General features: G+C 43.0%; 2 protein-coding genes across 2 annotated transcripts; both read right to left on the bottom strand.

Annotated features, from left to right (window-relative positions):
- Nucleotides 1-1,471: 1,471 nt before the first annotated feature.
- LOC125774672 (uncharacterized) lies at nt 1,472-8,648 on the bottom strand. The gene is made up of 4 exons (XM_049444823.1): nt 7,700-8,648; nt 7,112-7,271; nt 2,919-7,032; nt 1,472-2,832 (listed from the first exon to the last, which is right to left on the bottom strand). Exons 1-4 carry the CDS (start codon nt 7,850-7,852, stop codon nt 2,016-2,018), a joined length of 5,244 nt encoding a protein of 1,747 aa, XP_049300780.1. The 5' UTR covers nt 7,853-8,648; the 3' UTR covers nt 1,472-2,015.
- A 1,805-nt stretch (nt 8,649-10,453) lies between these two features.
- LOC125774686 (putative mediator of RNA polymerase II transcription subunit 26) lies at nt 10,454-20,045 on the bottom strand. The gene is made up of 3 exons (XM_049444853.1): nt 19,430-20,045; nt 12,775-13,037; nt 10,454-12,705 (listed from the first exon to the last, which is right to left on the bottom strand). The coding sequence occupies exons 1-3, from the start codon at nt 19,445-19,447 to the stop codon at nt 10,974-10,976; spliced, it is 2,013 nt and encodes a 670-aa protein (XP_049300810.1). The 5' UTR covers nt 19,448-20,045; the 3' UTR covers nt 10,454-10,973.
- Nucleotides 20,046-22,474: the final 2,429 nt, after the last annotated feature.

Genomic DNA, 22,474 nt, shown 5'->3' with positions numbered 1-22,474 from the left:
AATCATTCATATACTCGGCGAATAAGTCTCGTTGCCCTTGTTCTTTAGTAGATCTTGGTCATCAGAAGATCATTATTCTTTTTGATTTTGATTTTGTAACAAAACTCCCGACCATATTGGAATGAAACAAATTTAAAAAAAAATAATTTGTTTGTTGTCGTATGAAATAATTAAAAAGTATATAAAAACAAACAAATTTAAGATGCTTTTGAACGATTAAACTAGAAAATCCCAAATGTTTACTATAGCCCTTGAAAGATCACTATTGGTTGCATACATTGCATGCCGTCAGGCGCATAAAATAGTAACACTACCCGATAGCGAAAAGGGATGTAACGCGTATATTTTGGATCTTTCCCTTAATTCATAAATGCTTTTTTTTAATCTTTTTGGATCTTTTCCTCAGTTCTTTTTCTTTTTTTTGAATTAATTTAAAATTTAATCATAATGCAAACACCACTTTGGTGATCATTTCGTGGAGTTACAGCCGTGATATCGTTCATTAGCCTCACATAATCTACTGATGATTTGCATGAAACTGGCACAATACCAACCATTTACGGTTGATTTGCTCTAGTTAATAAACCTTTCCGACCAGAGCTGACCATAATTGATTAATAAATGCAAATGTTCCACGATAAGCCTGAATGGAACCAACACACTGAACTAACGACGGCGCACAGACGATTAACTTGTAACGTTCGCACGGTAAAGCATACATCAATGAGAGCAAAAAAAAAATACATCGCTGTATGTTCCGGTAGTAAAAACAACAATACGAGTAAAGTCCACCACGAGTAAAGGCACTACGAACAGTGAAAATAAACCGATACACATCGCAAGGTGCAGATCGTGGTTAAAACCATCTCACTAGGAATATTAATCACATGCCACACGCGCCTCCTATAATGTCCAGAGGAAGAAAGCGTAGTAAACGATCGTGCAACATGTTGGATGGGGAGGAGGGGTAGAAAAATACGAAACTCCTCTAATAACAAGCGCAAAAACGAATGCATAAACTAACAGTCTGGACACACAAAGCCACACCGCGATCATACCTTATTTTGTTATCGTATATGTAGCTCGCGACTAGCGCGATTTCAAACACGGGAAGGTCCAACGGATCGCTTTCGTCGGAATATTTTGGGCAAGCGAATAAGAGGAAATTGTATCTCTTATTTTCCCTTTTTGTGGTAAAGGCGTTAATTGTGCAGATGTGTTGTAGGTCAGGGGCGACGTGTCTTGAGATTGTAGATACAAAATCTGAGATGTTTCACTTTCATACTACGAAGGAATCAACGATCAAGAGGTTAAGTTTTGTTTTTTAAAGGAGAGAAAAGTATTAAAGAATTCAAGTTCACCACGCAGCCCTGACCATGCACATACGCTGACAATCACTTGTAAGATTAAAGTTTACTGTCATATCACACGCTTCGCTTCGCTGGAACGCTTATTTGGACATTCCGCCACGTTAACCCTACGGCACTAATTATATGCTTTCACTTGCATGGAAAACAAAATTCACTGCCACAAATATTATCATATCAAATCAAAGATATTAAAGTCGGTGTGGATCAAATATATCGTACTTTTATTTATCTACGGACTAACTACTATAATGAGTTACAGAGTTATAACTGCTACTACATACCAGACAGTCGCAATGGTGAGGAAACATAACTTAAGAACTGTAATAAATTAATTCACTATTCTACGTAAAAGATGAAATCATAAAGAGGATAAAAACAGTGCACAGAAACAAGCGTCTTTGCAATGGAGCATTCGCACGGTTCGTACTACAAGTCGTTTGATTGAAGATGTGTTACCTTGTTCGACGAATCGTGTCTCTAAATACTTTCATTTCATCGTATTTGTTACGACTAAAACCCAGCGCCATACTGACTACACCACTTATTGTATTAGCTCGAAGATGGTTTGCCACTAAACTTACCAGCCTTAGCCCTCTGCGGGGAATCTTTCTTTGGATATTCTACGGGACAGGTGTTGGGTGATCTTCAACCCTTGACAATCGGTGGCGGTGGCCGCAGATTTGTATCGATCTTGACCGCTTTTGAGGGTCCATTGGTGGGTTTGACTGTGGTCGGCTTCCAATCGCTGGTAGCCACTTTTTTGCTCATGATCGGGTTCTGTTTCAACAAACCCTGGAATAGTTGCCCGTTCGGATTGAGATACAGCTCTGGGTTAAATTCTCGATTCGGACGTATGAATTGCTGCTGTTGCTGTTGTTGTTGCTGTTGCTGCTGTTGCTGCTGCTGCTGTTGATGCTGTTGATGCTGCTGAGCAAAGTGCTGCTGTTGCTGCTGTAGCTGTTGTTGGAACTGTTGCTGCATCTGCTGATGGTGATGGTGGTTCTGTACGGCCATGGGACGACTATTACCAACGATAACATTTTGGTTCTGAATACCATTACCATGGTTCAGATTGTTATTTCCATTGCCATGATTAAAGTGGTTAACGTTTATTTGATTTGGTGCTCTGGGTGATTCTGCCCAAGCAGCATAGTTCATCGATCCGCTTGTGGTAGCATCTCCCACATTTGTGGATGTGCCCTTGGGTTTAACATTCTTTGGGAACTTGATCTTGAAGTTGCTCGCATCGAAATTGGCGTTATATTTATAGTTGTTAACTTCCGATGGAGGATGCTGATACGTTGGTATGTGCGAAGAGAACACCTGCGTTGGACTAGCCATCGTTGGAAGAGACATCCAGTTAGAACCCTTCAGCTTAAGACTCGGCTCTTTGTGCGAAATTTGTTGGCTCTGTTGCTGTTGCTGTTCGGCTTGGGCCTGTGCGAGACCTCCCAACATGTACCTGGAATACAGGGAAACAAGAACAACAACAAAAATGGGAATGAATTTCCCGTCCCTTAAGTGATCTTAACTTTCTGGATATCTTACCTTAGGGTGTTTATATCTATATTGTAGGGATTAGTAATCGGGATCCCGTTGATGATCTGGATCGGCGCATCTAGTGCCTCCGGTGCAATCTTATTGTCATCCTCACCGGCATGAATGCCCTTGCCATGTCCCATACCCCCATTACCGAAGCTTATCGAAGCACCCACGTTGGCGGATCCTGCCTTAATGGAACCATAATTGTTGGACGCGTGATCCAGGTATGATCCTTTCAAATTTGTCCGCAACCCTTGAAGGCCTGCTCCTTCTTTGGCGTTAAGCATCGAGTTGATATCGTGATGTGATTGCTGATTGAAATGCAACTTAGTTTTGGGAGATGCTCCACCGTTGACACTGTCATAGCCCTTCGGAGATGTACCGTGATCCAGTGTGGAACCGTGCAGATACGATTGTCCCACATCGATTGCGGAAAGGTCTGGCTTTACCAGTTGTTTGTTCCCCTTTACGGTAAGGTCCACGTTGCTGCTGAGCGTGTCCTGCAAGCTCTCGATTGCTACCTTCAGCGGCTTGCCTGCTGTGTAAGTATTTTTTCCGAGCTTGACGTTCTGTGACGCTGCCGTCGGTTTGTACGTCGACGAACTCGGAACAGATTTCATCGGTTTGTAATGGCTTGGGCTAGGAGGGACATTAGCACGCACCGCTCCATTGAGTTGAAACTTCTGCTTGGGACCTGCGTTTAGCAGTGCTGCAAGATCGATCTCTTCGAACGCTTTATGCGTGTCGTCGGAGTCACGGGAAGCAATCTGTGGTAGACGACCTTCCTCCTGCAGCTGGCGCATATATCTCAAGACCGCATTCTGGACGTGCCGCATGTACTCCTGCTTGGTGATTTCCAGCGGTCGAGTGTGTTTCGAATCTGGATCGACAACCTTCAGCGTGGTTTCACTACCGGCAGCCATACTGTCGCGCAACGGCCTCTGGTACGAAGGATGGGCAATGTTTGGCCGATAGTTGAACTTACCGTAGTTCGGACTCACATAGTGATGCTGTATATCATCATCCGATTCCTCGATTGTCTCCTCGTGATGGTAGTTATAATGCTCGTGTGTTACCTCCGGTTCTTCCGACTCCTTCTCGCTGTAGTGATAGTGAATTTCCTGCTTCGGTACAGCCGGTGTCGGAGGTGGTTGAGGAATGTGTGGCCGCGTTGGTTTTTTCTCCTTATCCTCAATGTGATACAGCACAAAGTACTGATGTTTCTTGGACGGCTCGGCACTCATGTCCATATCCTGAGCCGGCGATCCTTGTGGCTCACGTACTGGTACAGGTCCGGGACCTAGCTTTAGCATCATGCCCGGTCCCGGCATACGGCCGCCCATTCCCTGGCCTGGCATAAACACAGCGTTCTTCTTGGAAGCTTTCGTTGGATCCTCCTCCAGATCGATCGCCTCGTTAGTGTAGTAGAATTCATCATCTCCACCGGGTAGTTCACTCTTCTTGTCCATCTGCGGCTGTACACCAATCATTGGCTCAAAACCACCCTCTAGATGATCATCGGACGAGCGGTGTGTGGATTTGTAGATCGTTACCGTTTTAATTGGTTTGTGAGGAACTTTGGGAAATACGAGTGGCTTCAGCTTTTTCTTGTCTCGCACGATGTATTCAATGGGTTCGTGGAATTTGGAGGCTGGCTTGGGTGCGTCCTTCATGAGTGCTTTGAGTGCAGCGTCGGATGCTGATCCCAGATAGAACTCACCGTCCGCTACCGTGTGCAAACTGTCCCAGTTGTACTTCATTGCAAAGTCTTCCGCCAACTTGGTGGAATAGTTACTACTCAGAAAGGCCCCTTCGTCCGATGTGATGCGGAACTCTTGCGGAATCTTGGACGGATCGTCACCAAGCTTGATCTCGGTTCCGTTGGAAAGTACATAATATGTTGTCACCTCAGGATCAGTATAATACTCCGTCTTGGTAGCCTCACTAGGAGACACTTTCAGTCCAATTGAAGTGGTAAGGTTTTGTATCGGTTTCCCTGACACAGTACCATAGTTTGCTTCCGATGTGGACGGTTTCATGAAGATCGTAGTACTGAGCGTTTTGAACGGTTGTTCTGACGGGTGGATGGTAGAGTAAGCCTTGGGTTCCTGGAACTTTGAGAACGATTTGGGAGTTTCCTTCATGTGCGGGAACTCGTACAAAGTGTCAGATGATGGTGCTGCCGATGGACTTACTGCACTGTACTTGGTGTATGGTGTTGGAGATGCAGAAAACATCTTCGGGTATTCTTGCGAAACACCCGCACTGAAGGATTCCGGAGTAGACGAGGGTACGTAGCTGGAGAAAGTTTCCGATACTGCAGCATGTCCCTGTTTAAAGCTGTACGGTGTACCTGTTTCCGATTGTACCTCACCAGGCATCTTGGCAGGTATGTACTTCGGGAAGCTGGCCGGCGAGGATGAAATCTTTTGGAATCCGTGTCCAGCGCTGGACACTTCCGGTGTGGGACTTGGACGGTATTTGTAAGGATCGTACGAAGGTTTCTCGCGCTGAGAACTTGTGGACTGTAGCGTAGGATAACTTGTCACCTTCGAGTAACTGGGGGCTGGTGAAGGCTTTGGCAAGTCGGCATACTTATGCTTGGCTGGTCGTGCCGTCGCCAACTTCAAAAAGTCCGGTGACACTTCCGACAGATGTTTGTCGGAGTGTTCGTAGTGTTTGGATCCGTGGTACGTTACGGTGCTCGTTTCCGGCTGCTTCTTTGGTGGATCTACGTGATGTGATTTGGGTGGATGATAAATGTACGTTTCCTTCAACTGCACGGCCGGATTAGGATCACGTTCGTAGTTTACCGTCGATGGTTTGAACGTATCGACATGATGTGGCTTGTGGGGATTGTAGCGATACGGTTCCTCGGAAGGAACAAGTTCCGGTTCCATCTGAACTTGCGTGATAGTTTCAATGGGTCGGTAGCTCTTGGACGGATAGAACTGTGGTTCCTCGGTTGGTTGAGCTTTTTCTTTCTTCGCTGGACGTGGAGTTTCGTAACCATGATGATGATGGTGATGATGTTGATGTTCCTGCTCAAGCTGTTGATGGTACTGATGTTGCTGCTGTTGATGCTGCTGCTGCTGTTGCTGCTGTTGTTGTTGCTGTTTAAGGAAATTTTCCTCAACTTCCTTCTCGTACTTTACGTGTGGGTTAGAAACCTCCGGAACGAAATGCTTCTTCTCCTGATGATACTTTGGCGTATGATCTTCCTCCACCTCGAAACCCTTTGTAGGACGATATCGGCCTAATTCTACCGGAGCTGCTGGTTGTTTTGGTTTGGGTGCTTTTCCAAGGTACTCCCGATGTTCGTCTTCACGCGGATGCTTCGGATGCTTAGCGTGATACGGCTCGGACGGAGGTCTCACTTTATGGACGGTCAGAATTGAACTACTGCTTTGGGAGTCTGCGTTCGGTGTGAACTTGTGGAATTCCTGGTAGCTACTCCCGGATTCATGATGCGTGGCGTAGCTACTTCCGAAGGACGACTCGTCCGGTCGGACAGCCTGCACAAACACGCTGGAGGCAGCTGTGTCCTGCTGCTTGATAGGTGCTACCTTTCCTGGCGTCGGTAGGTGAACCGTTTTCGACACGGTCTCCTGCTTTGGTGGCAATTTCATTTCCTTCGGCCGGTATCCCATCGTAGGTCTCGGTTCTGGCTGTTCATGATCAATTGCTACGTACGGTGTAACGGTGTGAACCAACATTGGCTTAGTGGTTTGTGGTTTTATGTGCTTCGGACGATATGTGGGCATAGCTGATGGTACAGATGGTGGACCCATAGTGGTCGATGGTTTCGTCGGAACAGGTTTGTTATGGTAGATCACGTGCGGTTCTGATGCTTCCCGCTCCGGTGCCCTGCTCGGTCCAAAGTGATCATACTTGACCGTGGTGAACTCGACGAACGAGCTTGCCGGCATCGGTGTAGTACCTTTCGGACCGTTCTGCATGTACTGCTTGCGCAGTCGCAGTGCCTCATGCACGAAGTCTTGCGGAGTTTGGTCGTCCGCTGGACCACGGTCAGATACACGATCGGTTGCCCTGTCATCGTGGATGATTACTTCGTCCTCCGGAGAGATGTTGATCACGTACTGGGATTCCTTACCATTTTCTGGTGACGGAATGGGGACAGTTAGGAAGGGTTTGCCCTATGATATTGGAGACGGCTCTTCAAGAAATCATCTACTCACCAGTAGTTTTGGCGATGATGCGATTCGATGTCCAGGGTGAAATCGCAGAAGCAGATGCTATTTGATCAACATAGTAAACCTGTTCTGACCGGTTGTCCTCGTGTCGTCGATTTTTCTTCTTATGCTTTCCATTTTCACCGCTGGCCGCGCATATTAGCACCTATCAGGATGTGGTTCCACGTTATCGTAAGAATTACACGTTCCAAATTCCAAATTACATCACATCGCCAACACAATTTGACGATTGTAATTAAAGAAACGAAAAAAGTAAACAACGAACCACTTATTAGTGATATTAACTTTGATCATATTACACTACAAATCTCCTTTTTTAATAAATAATAATGTTTGCTAGAGCAACAATTATAAAAAATTCTGTATATTATTTATAATGTACTATTTTTCACTTGTATTAAAGTCTTTAGTTCACATATATCCTTGTTCAATCACTGCACACCTCTCACTCTTAGCTTTATTTCTATAACTCCTTGTCCCACGACTTCACTTTCGGCACACTAATTCCCTATTTAAATTCCAACGTTCTTTTCGAAAGTACACCCCCATCAATTGTTTGTACTGATAACTTACGGCAAGGCTTATCAACAGCAGTGCACGTGCGTGGATCCTCATCGTGACGCGCCACGGTTGCCTAGTTGATACTGACTGTGCGCCAACCGTAGCCGTGCGCGTTTTATATAAACTCTTCGAATCGCCGTTGCGCCCAACCCCTAGGATTCGCATTTTTAAAAATCGGCAACCAACCTGAAGGCCACTGGCTTCGCGTTTCTTTCCTTCCGTCTAGCAATACTCTCGCTCGCTCACTCACTCACACGGCGCACAATTTCCCGGGAAAATCAGCGAAAAAGAAATCGCCCCTTACACATCGGTGCAAACTTTAACGCCAGACTGAGCCCGAGAAGAAAAGTCTTTGGCATCTCGAGCGTTTGTTAGCACCCCATTTGCCGAGCTGCCTACTCCACCGTGCGGATCGCTCTGCATAGTCTTACAAACTAATCCACTTGCGTTTATTTTTCCGCTGCCCTTGCCACCACCACCCCCGGAGGGATTTTCCTTTCAGATGGAAAACCCTTCAGTAGGTGGTGTTTTTTCTCTTCTCTCCTTTCTTGCTCGCCACATCACACGGCAGACGGACGTTGGCGTCGGTCAGGATTAACAATCTCGGGGCATGCGACTCAGACGGTGTGTTTTGTTGTGTGTGAGTTTCGATGTGTGGATAAAGATTTATCGCCCATGCAATAGGGCAATGCTACCGGTGCACGTTGATCGTGTGTTTTGAGGTTGTTGAATCGTTTTTTCTGTGCCCATACCAATAAAGCACTAATTCCTCGTCCTCCCCTCCGGGAATGTCCTGCAGGGGTGCGAGACCCAGTTGCTTTGCCAAGGGCTTAATTTAGATGAGCTAATGATGGCATTAAGCTGGTCCGATAGTAAGTCATTGTAGCAAAGCAGCTTATTAGCTAGATTGCAAAATATGAATAAGTATTAATACACAATCGTTTGGGTACTCAATCGATCACAAGCCACTCAGCTAATAGTACATAGAAAATGTCATGCGGCGTATGTTAGTTATCCCCAATATTATACCGAAATTCTATTAAATACCATTTAAAATAATATAATCTTCGATAATCTTCTCAATTGTAAAACTCCGAATAATCAATTGTTATAAACACAGAAAGTTACTTTTATTTTTAACAGGATATTTCTAATTATTTTTTCGTAAACTGATATATTGTATACTCATTCCGAGATTTTATGAACTCTTTTCCACCAAATTCACTTAGCTACAGCTCATAAATTACGCAATTGCCCATTTCCAATCTTTCGATGTTCAATCGATGCGCTTAGCCTGTTCCAAGCCGGTACACAACATAGTTAAGCATTATTATCGATGCGGCCATCTATCTCTTGATTAGTGCGGCACCTAATGATCATGCATTGTGCCGCCAATCTCGCCGAACCAATCGTTCGGAAATAGAAGCGCACGTTTTCAAAATCATATCAATAAGATAGGGAGCCTCACTAAAAGGGATCTTTGGGTTGGTCCTACAAAAGTTGCTACTTTCTGATAAAAAAAATCGATTTTTACTTTTATGCATCACATACACGATCCCTTTGCAGATGGAGTTTCAAGCGATTGGTCTATTAAATGTAAAACTGACAAAGAAAGTGCATTGGCATTGGTCGCGTGATGCACTTTAGTAGCGTGTATGCGTGTATTCCTTCTATACGCTGTCATGCAATGTACCACCACAACGAAATTAACTATTTTCAAGTGCAAAATGCATTCTAATCCTGCTGATAAAAGATTTTTTTGGTGCTTTTCTTCAATGTTAAATGTTCGACGACTCCTACAATTTATCGAATAATATTTTCATTGTTATATACTACATACTTCATACTTCAATGCGACACAATTAGTTATACCAATAACATGTACAAATGATTCATTAAAATATCTATTTGTAACAATATTATTAATTCATTCGTTAACACATTTTCTAATGGCTCAATCAATATATTCATCAAACAACTTCGTTTTATGAAGATCAGTTTGTGAACAAAAAACGGTCAGCCACGATCAATAATTAAATCATGTTCGTCGATGTAATGAGCTAATAGGTTGTGTTTCTTTAAAATAACTAACTCTTCGAACAAACAACAAACAGTATGTAAGATGCTTCCCTAGCCGGACTTTATTTTGTACTCCTTTTTTCCAGCATGCCGAATAGTTTTTCCTTTTTACAGCTACGGCTGGCCACGGCTGCAAGGTTAGTGAACGTGTTGGTTTCGATTTTTAGCGAATCATTCGCACAGGTATGGTGTTTCACTTTCACGTGGAAAATGGCTGGACTTTGCGTGATGCATATATTTGCGAAACAATAATTTCAATCATTTTAATGGAACGCATTTAGTTTGTCGAACGAATTATGGAACCGACGTTCGTGTTTGCTTAAAGTGTTGCATTTGATTGCAACTAAATTGATGCATAAAGGAAACTGTACATTTCAAAAGTATAAAGAAATAGAAACTAAATGATCACCAAACTATCTCCATTCTTTCAAATCCTTTAAAACATTACAGGTACATATAAAAGAGCAAAACAAATTCCCTTAATGAATCGTATTGTTTTACAATAAACAGTGAAAGATGTTTTAAACTATAAAAGTGATATTTAATTTTAATGAGGGCGTTCAGGTATGTTTCCCAATAACAGTTACGTTTTATGCAAAAAAAAAGTTTATTGTTCTAAATATAAGCAAATGAACTAAGTCCGATTTTCATATTTTAAAATGAAACAAAATGTATATATTACATTAATTGTTTTTTAATTTATTTAATAACTGGTATGTTTGATCATTTACAATTCAATAGATACAGTGTTTTGTTTTCTCCTCCTATTTACTCTGGTCTTTCAATCTATTTTCATATTTGTTCATCTGATAAAGTGTTGTTGCCCTTTGATGTTTGCATCTGCCATGATTGATTTGCAGCAAATATTACGAAGCACCTGACTGCTTTTCCAAAAAGGAGGCCAGTCTATTCATTTGTGGCGTAATATCAGGACAACTATGTCGTGCAAATTGCATGACTTTAGGCGCTTTATTCTCTACCCATGCGTTTCATCCATCTTCATCGCGCGCTTACGAAACGATCTACCGATAAACGACTAATAATTTAAATATAAAAACAATAATCCTTTGAATACTCCTTGGTCGGAAAGCGAAAAAGCGAGAGGACAACAAAAGCTGTCCGCTAATTTAACAGCGGCATTGCGAAGGAAATAAAGAATTCACTAGAACTTCACTAATTCGGCTAACAGCTAACAACTACACGCGACCTAAGCGACCATCCTCGGACTCGGACTAGTGGGATTTGCGGTGACGGTCATCATCCCGGCATCATCTGCCGGCGTAGTGCGACTCTTCTTCTTCATGCGCTGCACCATCTTGTTCACCTTTCGGAACTCCTCCTCTGTGTAGGGTGCGGGAGAACCGACTGCATCCCGCTTGCTGGATGCCTTTGCACTACCCGATCCATTACTTCTCGATCGACTGCCACCGGCCGTCATGCGAGATCCCCGAGAGCCCGATCCGTGATGGCCGGAGGTGTGTGCGTGGTAGTTGTACAGTCGCTTGGGTTTCTGTGTGATCGCCACCACCTGCTCGGTATTGTAGTGCGGCGATGCTGTTTCACTCCGGTCCGTCGTTACCTGGGGACCTGCCGATTCCACAAACGACTTGTCCTCGAAGTAGGAAGCTTGCGATGGATACACTTCTTGCAGTATGTACTGTTGCTGCTGGTGATGTTGTTGATGCTGGGCGACTTCCTCTTGCTGCTGCTGATGGTGATGGTAGTGATCGTGCGGTAAGGCTTCTTGCTGCAGTTCCGTCTTTAGCGAGGGGCTTTTGTAAACAACGCGCGTATGTTTGTGACTCGGGTAGTTCTCGACCAGCTTAGGCTCGGGAAGGTACTCCTCTTCCTGTTGTGGTCGATGGTGGTGATGATACTCGGCAAAGTTTGGATACTTCTGGGGAGGTTGATGACGATGGTGCTGTTGCTGCTGGTGATAGTGTTCTTCATGGGAATGGTGAGCGGCTTCCGGCAGTGGAGTGACAAAGTTGACCGATGGTTTCTCGTAGACGTACTGTGTTTCGTGATCGTCTCCGTGTGCACTGGGTTGCTGTGCAACGTACTGGTACTGGATCTGCTGATGCTCCGGTGCTTGAGCTTGTTCATGAACTTGCGCGTGCTGCTGATGTTCCGGATGATACGTTTGATAGTGGTAGGCTGGCTCCGGTTGAGCCGTACTGTGGAACGTTACATGCGTTGGAGTGACGGTCGTTTTACGGTGCTTCGTTGGACGTGGAGAAGGACTCTTCGGTGTACCATAGTATTGCTCCGGCAACGGTACGTAGGTATTTTGATGAGTACGAATCATGGGAACGTATGCTATTTCCGTTGGGTACACTGGATCCGGTTGACTGTATTTCGTTTTAGTGTGATGTTCATGGTGCTGTTGCACCTCGTGTTGCTGTTGCTGCTGCTGCTGCTGATGGTGGTGATAATGGGCCTGCACTTCCTGCTCTTGTACGTAGTGCTGTTGATGCTGAAGCTGCTGCTGATGGTGGTGGTGCTGTTGATATTGCTGTTGCTGTTGATATTCCTGTTCCTCCAGTTCTTTGTACAGCTGAGCTGCACGTATCTCGATATATTGCTGCAACAGAGCCTGCAAATGTGCGGCATACTTCGAAGGACCAGGGATTTTAAGCACAATTACAGGTGTATCGTCTTCTTGGTGATACAGCTGCTTCGGTTGCTGTGCTGACTGATGTTGATAGTACTGTTGCTGCTCCTGTGAGTATTGCTGTGTCGGATATGCCTGATATACTTCTTCGATCGGTTTTAGCTCGTAGCTGTGCGATGGCGTTATCTCAATATCGGTCACCGTTTCGTGCGTACTGTGTGTCGATCGGACCGGCGGAATGTCATGCTGCGAGTATGGGTAGATCATGTATTTCGGCTTGGAAAAATGATACCCCGTATCGGCCTGATTGCTGTAGTGACCGTATCTGGAAGGATAACGTATTATTAAGTAAACTTCACGATTCCTTACAAGATATTACATCAGAAAAACTTACCCCAGATCACCGTCAATCGTACGCTTAATATTCTTGCCGTCCGTGGCATTGCTGCGTTCCACCTTGATGCGAATCTTGTTACCGTGCTCACGGAACTGTCGGTCCAGCTCCTTAATGAAGTCTACATCGGCCGGTGGCAGGGCGGTGAACTCTTCGATGATGGATTTGGGCGTTTTGGTCGGCTTCAGCGAGTGAGCTTTCTTGGTGGGCCTTTTCTCGAGTTTCTTCTCACCGGAAGCAAGTGCCACTGACACTAGAAGCAACTAAGTGGAACGAGAAAAAAAATAACTCGGTTCATTAAAAAAAATCAACTAAAATAACGAAGTTAAAGCCAAATTTCTACTTTTTTAAAGTAAGTTAATAAAATATCTTTAATTTTGTAAATAACACATATTTCGTCGTTCAAACTTCGCTTAAAACTACAACAAATCTCAACTCGGATCTCTCTTCAGGTGTTGAATCCCTCTCGTATATTCACGTCATGTTGAGCATAATTTAGTAAACAATATACGAACATTTATCTTTGCATGTTACAGCCATATTAGCCAACCTAGTGGGCAACTCTCAAAAACCACTTTTTGGGGGAATCAATATTCATTTACTTTCACACCCATTTCCTGCGCGGCACGTTATCGTGCGCTTTAAATCGGCACTCATTTACCGAATACCGCCTAAAACGAGCAGTGAAATTGCTTTACCAAACTGCATTGGAAACAAAAGCACACTGCCCGATCACTTCCTGCGTGATAAAAGGTGTATCGCAAAAGTGCAAAAGGCTACCACCCTTCACCACCACCACCAAGCCCACCTCCCTAACCGATTATGCTACTGTGCGTAATGGCCACATACTATGTGCTTTAAATACACCATTTTCGAGTGTTATAACAAACGCAACCACTTTCCTAGCTACGCCAATTTTCGTGTGCCAAACTATATCCTTCCCATTCGTGTCTTTTACTGGTAGACTTCCTCACGATCACGCGTGCGTGATCCGCATCGGCATCGGTACCGTGAGCCGTGATGCCGTGAGCAATACAAATCGCAAACTAGAGCAATTATCGGATTCACCGAAACGAGCTTTTAATCGTTGCGCTCTCGTTTTTACTGCAGAATCGCGCACACACTCACGCATATATCGTGATTATGCGAGTTTTGCATTCGGTGATGTTGGTTTCAGCGGTTTGTTTCAGATCGGGTCAAAAGCAGGATTGACAGTGCCTTAAAAAAGAAGGCTGGTATACCATGCATGCCCGGCTAGTCTACATTATGTAAATAAGCTCTAATGTTACCGACATATACCTGGGGTAGGGAGCATCGACACTGAACGTGCTATTGATGAGTGATTACTTAATCGAACCCAATCAAGAAGGGCACAGCTTTTAAACCGCTCCTAGGTTGGTTAGCAGCAGCGCCGTACGCTTCTATCGAAGAACAACTTTCATCTTATGCTGGAAGGCAACACAACAAAAAATGGAATCTTTTCTTTTACCAGCAAGCACTTTCTAAGGGTGGGTCCGAAACACCCTCTTTACCTTCCCATAAAAGTACAGTGTTCCAGACTTTTTCTCCTTGTAATCCATTCTACCGACACTTTTGACCGTACTTGCCCGATTGTGTAACCCAACCTGGCAAATGGTACAGAACTGTTAACGGGTGGAGAAATTTTCAGGAGGCGTGAAAATTTCACCCCCGTCTTTCTTAGCAAAAGACCTGTTTCGGGGAGACCTTCGGCTACGTTAGGTCACAATGGGACATACCGTGCGGACCAAAAAGGTTTGCAGAAAAAAAAGTTGCCCAACAGGAAGTGGATCGTACCGATTGCCTGCATGCTCGGAGAGCCTTTCGAAGCCGGTTTTTCCACCAGCGGTAGTCCCCTTTAAGCGGGGAACCGTGTTCGGCTTCACAGTGTTAGAGACGTTTCTAAATTATCTTTTTTTTAAATTTTCGCATATAATAAACTTGCCCGGTATCGGATCGAGAAGTTGAAAGTTGTCCAATTGATGTTTGGCGCATCTTCTCTGGAGTGTTTGTCGTTTGTTTTTTTTTTGTTGCTTTCCTCTGCTCCACGTGGGACGGTTTGGAGAAATATTTATTTTCTCCCTTCTCTTGAATTTTCATCTGGTGTTGCACAACCGTGTACAACTTGTTTGGTGTTTACGTGCGTGTTTCGCACATCTAAAACCAACGGGCAGGTCACAGGCGAGGATCATCTTTTCGCGTCTTATTTTGCAATGTTCGATTGATTATGGCTGTCCATTGGAAGCTCTTATATGAGTTGCATTTTTTTGTTTTATTTTACTGCGCTCCCTCCCCCCTTACAGATCCGTCTTATGCCATAATTTCGCTAACTTCAATTGACTCATGTACCGGCAGATCGGGTAAGAATTTTTATATTAATGCCAAATCGGCACACAACTGAAGGACTCGCAATCGAGCGAGGCTCAATTAAGGACAAGGTCATCACCGAACTTCAAGGTACAGGTGAAACAAGCTATAACAGCGGCGCACATCGAGCACTAATTGTAGCACGTGGACCGCTGGACAGCGAAGAAAGTAGCAGACGAGTGGAACAGGAGACATGCGATCATCTAATTAGTTGTCGGATGGCATGGTGCGGCTCGTTTAAGTAGCTGCTCAACGCCTAAAAGGTAGTAACGAGCTCTTAATTCACTCGTACCTGTGTGTGTTTTTTTACTCATCGTAAAAGTAAATGCGATATCTGCCTAATAAGTTAAGTTGTCTTTTTTAATGAGCATGCGATTTAATTGTACTGAGCAAAGTACGTTTTGATGCCTTTAATAATCCGTAATAATGTTTTGTTAGTATGTTAGATTATTAATTGATATTTGAATTGAGTGAAATGTTTTTTTTTTTTTTGCTCGGTTAGAACGGCCTGGCCGTATCAAGACTTATTTTACCACGTAGCAGGATAGTCAGTCCATGCTACGGGGAGACGGTCCGGATGGGATTTGAACCCGGTCCCTGCCGTGTAGACGGGCGCCGTTTTTCACATGCACCACCGGGCCGCCCCGAAATGTTTTTTTTTTTAATGAAAATTATGTTTTAGTTTTCAGTATTCACTGCAGCATTAAGAAAATTTCACAATTTAAAGATTTTTACCTAAAGTCTCATGAAATAATTTTTATGTATATTTTATAACTTTCTTCTTTGGATTTTACACTCTTTTTGTTTTTTTAGATATATCTTCCACACATGATAAGTCAGGTCATTGTGCTAACGCATGGTTCCATCACTAAAAAACCGAATGAAACAACAACAACCGAGAGTATTTCGAGTACAGTGGAAGGTTCAAAAGAGTTAAGAAATATAATTGATCGTCTAATTAGCCCTACCAGCTCACTCTCTCTCCTCTGTTTCGTGTGTAAGTAAAAGGAACACACCGACCATAGAAACCAACCGAAAAAAACACAAACCACTGCCAACGTCTTCCAGCAAAGCAACTTCGCCGCAAAGCATCGTACCAAATGTCTTCCGCCTGCGCAAAAGTGATCCGATATGAATGACGCGCCACAGTGAACGAGTGACTGACTGACCCCGCGAAATTACGCAGCCACCCGGGTGCAACCAGCTCGCGCAAACGTTTCACAAGAGGCGGCCAGGACGGGCTACAGTCATCAGATTCGCGCTTACGGCAGTTCGCGATTTAATTGTTTTCTTTCGTACACGTTCCATTCCTCTCTCTTTCTACCGCCCCCTTTATGCTAACAAAATATCGAAACATTAAAAAAAAATCTTCAACAACACACAAGTACACACTCGAACTCGTAGTGAAAACAAAACCGAACCAACAAAATAAAAAAAACCGAAACAAATATGAAATAAAAAAACATCACGGAACGTCTCGGAAAAGCTGTCATTTGCGATCGGTGCAAGATTTTCACGGTGCGATCGTATTTGTGTATCTATTTTTTATTATTATTAGCGCTGCTTGGCGGGGTCTTAAATGATCTGATGGTTGCGTGTACTTTTGTTTTTTTTTTTTGGGCAGTTAAAGTATGGCCTAAAGCTTCGCACCCGGGCCGCCCGCCACCACCATGTGGCACAACATGACGCGCGGTTGCGCATCATCTGGCTGGCCGTTGGCGGTGTACAAATGTACAAAGAGTTTCCACCCGCGGCGACTGGGTCAAACCATCACGATGAAGCAAACTGCGCCAATGAAGATAATGAAAATAAAAAAAAACAGTATGCAAAGCGGCAAAGCACCTTGCTGGGAAGAAAATGGTGAATTGTACATTTTTCTCTGCAGTGCAAAAAAAAGGAAATTTAAAAAAACCAAATTGGAAATTTGCGAAAATAAAAATCCGTTGAAATTGTGATGGAAGTGTTGCACATTTGGTAATGTAAAGAATCCGCAATTTAATTCCTAATTCGAAACATCTATCGTTGTCTGGACTTTATCATATTTAAAATTGTATTTTCCGTTTAACTGTTGAAATTTGTTAAAATGTTTAAAGTTTACAGAGCCTAAAAGTATGCAATTCATTGCTTTTAGGAAGCAGTTTCTTAATCTACGCATTTTTAGGACACATCATTTTGGAAAATGTGAAAAAAATACTAAGAAAAGCCAAAACATATGACAAAAGTGTTAAAAATAGTAAAAACGTTATTAACCAGCGAAAATATCACCTTAAAAAGGTATATTTGCCAACTCCTACCAGGTATTGCATTTCTATTAATATTATTACGATATTCATACATTTCTCTTCTCTCAATGCACTCCATCACCTCAACAACTTTGCTCCTTTTGACTTGGGCTTGCATTAAATGATCATTAGCAGCAAACGGCCACTGTACTGCTAATCGATACAGGAAGCACATCCTCACTGTGCCAGATGGTTTGTCTCAAAACGAAACCGGTAATCGATCGATTAGAAACACGGCAGAAGATCTCTTCAGCTTCTTCAGACGAAGCTTCGCTCGTTCGGGCGCTCGCAAAGACGCAAAAAGAAAAGCACATAAAGTCCATCCAACTACCCTTACCTTCGAATCGAACAGATAGGATCAGTATTGTTGCACGGAGCTGATTGCAATTACGCAATCCGGCACGATGAGCGCAAGTGTGATGCGCACAATGTTGCTCCCATGTTGCTTCATGCCGAATGTTCATGCGCCTGACGGTGGACGGTTGTTTCCGTTATGCATGACACCAACTGATGGTTTGGGAGGAGGGAAAAACAGCCACCCGCCCGGTATGCCCATCCAAGAGTGTGGCCATGTGAGATGGTTTCTTTTTATCATTCAAATATCTCCCCTAAAGAAAGCGCACAAATGGGAAACGATGGGCTCGATAACGGGTGATGCTTATGAATAGCAAAACGTTTTCGTGCCATGTATACGGAGGCACGATCGATCGTCGACAAAAGAAAAATCGTCCAATTATGGCAGGTCGCCGCGACAACGCTGAAATGCTCACTTCAAACACGTCAATGGACCGTACAATGGATGACAGCACCGGAGGAAAAGAATAACGTTAAGTGACTTTTTTCGGGGAGCTCTATTATTCAACCTTCTTTTGTGCTTTATTCAAATGTAATCGGATGATATTAATGCGCTAACACAATTGTATCCTGCGGTGTGATAAAGCTTTGTGGAATTACGCGCTTGAGATTGTGATTTAGAAAAAAAGTATTTGCTTATGTAACTTTCACAAGGAAATTTTATGTAATTTAAAATGAATTGATGTTTTCCTTTAAATTTAATTAAATTAATGAATATTATTACAATTTCTATCAATTTTTATTAAACGTATCATACGAAATTTTATTAAATTTTAATACGTTTTCTTAAGACTATTTTATAAAAAATCTCAAGTGTTTATTTGTATTCTAATTTGTATTATCTCAACATGGTTTCTTAAGGAAGGTCATTGTCGTCTTAATTTTATTATCGTCTTGTGACATCTTTTGTCAGAATACAACAAGAACCGCATTTTTAGAGTGGAATTGTGAAATAATTAAATAATCCACACTTCACTAATTACTTATTGTGTTGTTTAGTAACGTTCTTTTTCATCTTTCCCACACGGTTTACAGTCTAGTCTGTCACCATGATTAACTGTCTAGATTGGCGAATGGACAACAAAGAAATTATTTCTTGTGCAACAACAGCAGCAAACAGTTTTTAAAAACACATTCCATGTTCTCATAACAGTTTTGTATGTTTTTGTTTTCAAGCTAAAACCTGTGCATCTTCACCATTATAAACAGTTTAACACCTAACATTGGTGAATATCATTTTAAACGATCTTAAACTCGAACCCTGAACTCGTACCTCAAGGTGACGTTAAAGGAAATGGAAAATTTATTAATACCCCATTCTGGTCAAGAAATTAACAGCAAAGCTCGGAACATAAATGCAAGTAATTTTTGATCAATTGAGAAACCATTAGAAGCGTTTAATTTAAAATTTCCGCTAGAAATGGATTTAAAAAGCTTAAAATGAACACCTCGAACAAAGGTTCTCAGAATTTTAAAATGGAAGTAGTGAATTAGAGCATATAAACGAAGAAGATCGTGTACACTAAGAGAGAATAGTGTACAGCAAATATGTCACAGAGTAGAACAAAATTAAATCACCTTCTCTAACGCTATATCAAACTTATAAGGAAATAAATAAAATAATTTCTACCTACCACGATTTGCCACCGCATGTTGTACGATTTGTTCGTATCACGTTCGTTTAGAATTCGTCACAACTTTCCTGCTTTCCACTGTACAAACAACGAACGTGTTCTAACTCCACTTCAAGCGTTCGTGCACGGCTGTTGCGTTCTGTACTGCACGCACCGGAACTGCACAGTAACCGTTGAAATGGCGCCTTGAACACTCACAAGCTGGTACGGCTTACTACGGCAGAATTGTAAGCATGCAACACCAACCTTACACAGCTTTTCCGGCACTTGTAACGTTTTATTTGTTATTTTCTTTCCTTCCCTCGTCACGGACCGTAAAGCGTGAAACGTAAACAACGCAGCAACTGAACTGTTTCGTACTATTTTTTGCACACGTATTTCGTTGATGATCGATTCACCGTGATAGTAGTAGCAAATTTTGTTTTCTTTTAAAACGTAATCAAAATCCACATTTTTGCAAACACTTTTGGGGACAAAGTACTAACTCTGCGACTCACTTCTGCCCGCACAGGAAAAGCACCAACGCACGCACTCACGTGATCAGCAGTTCTGTAGAGTATGCCGGAGAGCATACGATGCGCACGCACTTACGCTTCGACCGCTCGGTTGTGTCTAAACGAATTGCGCGCCGTTTGGCACGGTTTTCATAGCGTTCACCTCCCGCGACGCGTGGTGGAGAAGCCTTCTTGGGGCGTGCGAACGTTGGAAAGGGTTAGTGGTGTTGCCTTTCGCCGCAGCCACAGCCAGAGTTTCGGGCCGGACTTCATGGCGGGGAGTTTGAACGTTTCCTCTGCCTGTTAACTTTTTCCTGGCGCCTGCGGGACTCGGAAGGGGAACTCGATGCTGCAAAGATGGTACCATTTACAAAAAAAAAAAAACCCCAGTACCCCAGTCGGTATGGTTGTGTGTAGGCTTTTTTTTATGGTTCGCTCCCTTCTTTACGACACGGTAGCGTATCTCACCGAGCGGGAAGATGAGTTCGTTTCGGTTCGTCACTTGGTAGAAAATTAGTCACGCCATACACGTGAAGTGTCGATTGTGAAGCTGATGTGTTTCTTCACAAATCGTCGTCGAAGTTGCCGACTTGCAGGCAGTGAATGGTGTTGTACTATTCTGGATCAGTCGCAGCTACTGATCGTTTGATAGTAAGATTAATGAATTCGACTCAACACATTACGACACACGTCGCTTGTGTCGTGTTAACATATTAGCATTGATATTAAACTCACCGTGTAATTCGTTGTAGATACTTCTTCTTGGCGTAATGACATATTAGGTCATATGTGCAAATTCTGGTTTTTTTTAACTTATTTTTACCACGTAGCTGGATAATTAGTTCTGATTACAATCACACTATTCAGAAGATACTAACGATTGTGGGAGTAAATTGCATTACTTATATCATAGATTACTACAAATACAATAAGAGACACAAAGACACATTGCCAAGATTTTTACGCTCCAATTACCTTGAGGTTAACTAACGTCTCGAGTAAGTGTAAATAGGGTGCGGTACATATATTTGTTCACAACTCATGTAGCTCTAAGTGTATCCTTTATCTCCTCATGTTATCCTTGATTCTACATTAATGAGAACACTAGCGTCTTTAATTTGAAATAATGCTACCTTAGGATGTCACTGCCTAAACTGTGACAAGAATTCCTTGTAGGAATCAATGCTTATAGTAAATAAATAAAATAAATAAGGAGTTCAGCCAACAAGAGTTCACCGCATGCCCTAATGCCTGTATAAAAGGACTTGGATTGGAGAAACTTAAAGCCGTTGTATTAATTATTGACATTTAAATTTGAAACACTCTAGAATTCTACTAAACAACCAATCTATCTACAAAATTATAGAACTGACCCTTTCGATATATGATACAAAATTTATATAGTTAAAAGATCATATAAACTTATTGTATAAAAAAGGTAAATAACTTCTCAACACAGATTTGGTTTTTTTAAAAACATATTTTATATTTTTCATTCAACAACAAATCACTTAATAATTGGATAAAACACGCTGCTTCCTACCCTAGCACACATTATATACCTCCCTAATTCTATGGCAGTCTTTATTTACAAAATGCAACGCATCCTAACTTCGCATTTCCTAGGAACTAGAACTATCCTCTTCTTCCTCCGAACTGTTTTCCGACTCCCACCGGGTATCGGTCCTCTTCAGGATTCGCTTACTTCTGTCCGCTTTACGCTCGAACAAATCGTTCGACCCTCCGTCGCTCGTATCGTACGATCTCATCAGCGTTTCATCCGATCCATCACTATCTGTCTGTTGCCTTCGATAAGAAACTTCCCGCAATCTGGAATCTTTCTGCGCTTTCACATACACGTTCGCTGTCGCTTGGTTGAACAAGACGTCATCTCCCGGTAGGTCGGCAATGTTGAATGTATCGCGCTTGTTACTGGCTGCCGGTGTAGTCGGATGCTCATTCGAGTCGGTATCCGAATCGGTTGTACCGAACTTTCGTCGGAAGTTGTACCGTTGCGTTTCCTTGTACGGTTTCGGTGTGGTACGATGTCGCTTTTCATTGGAATCCAGCGCGGGAAGGTTGTGTTTGCCACTGGCCAAAATTTTTGCTGTCCGCTGTGTAACGGTGTTAGTGTCCGGATAGATGATATCGGGTTCTTCTAATGGAAGCTCTTCTTCTAGACTTTCGTAATCATACTTACGCATAACGCGACCCATGCTGTGTCTTCTTGGCGGTCTGGTATCTGGCTCATATTCAACCGAGGGCACTTCAATCAATTCTTTAAGAGGATGATGGTTTCTCAGTATGGTAGGTTTTTCCTGGGAGTAGAACAATGGTTTCCGCTTCGGTGTGCCCTGTCTTCCATTCGGATGGTTAGCGCGTCGATCACCCGTAAGAACTTTGACTGGATGTTGTGACTTTGGCAGAGGAATCGCATGCTGGGCACGTGCCTTGCCTTTCTCTGGTTGGCTATCAGCGTTGCGCAATAGCACACGATACTTGATCTCTTCGTTATCGGGTGTTTTGAGGATATTGAAAAATGAAGGCTCTT

The sequence above is a fragment of the Anopheles funestus genome, chromosome 2RL (assembly GCF_943734845.2).
Source record: "Anopheles funestus chromosome 2RL, idAnoFuneDA-416_04, whole genome shotgun sequence".
NCBI classification, from domain to species: domain Eukaryota; kingdom Metazoa; phylum Arthropoda; class Insecta; order Diptera; family Culicidae; genus Anopheles; species Anopheles funestus.
Note: the sequence above shows the minus strand (reverse complement) of the source record. Positions and strands in the feature narration are given on the sequence as shown.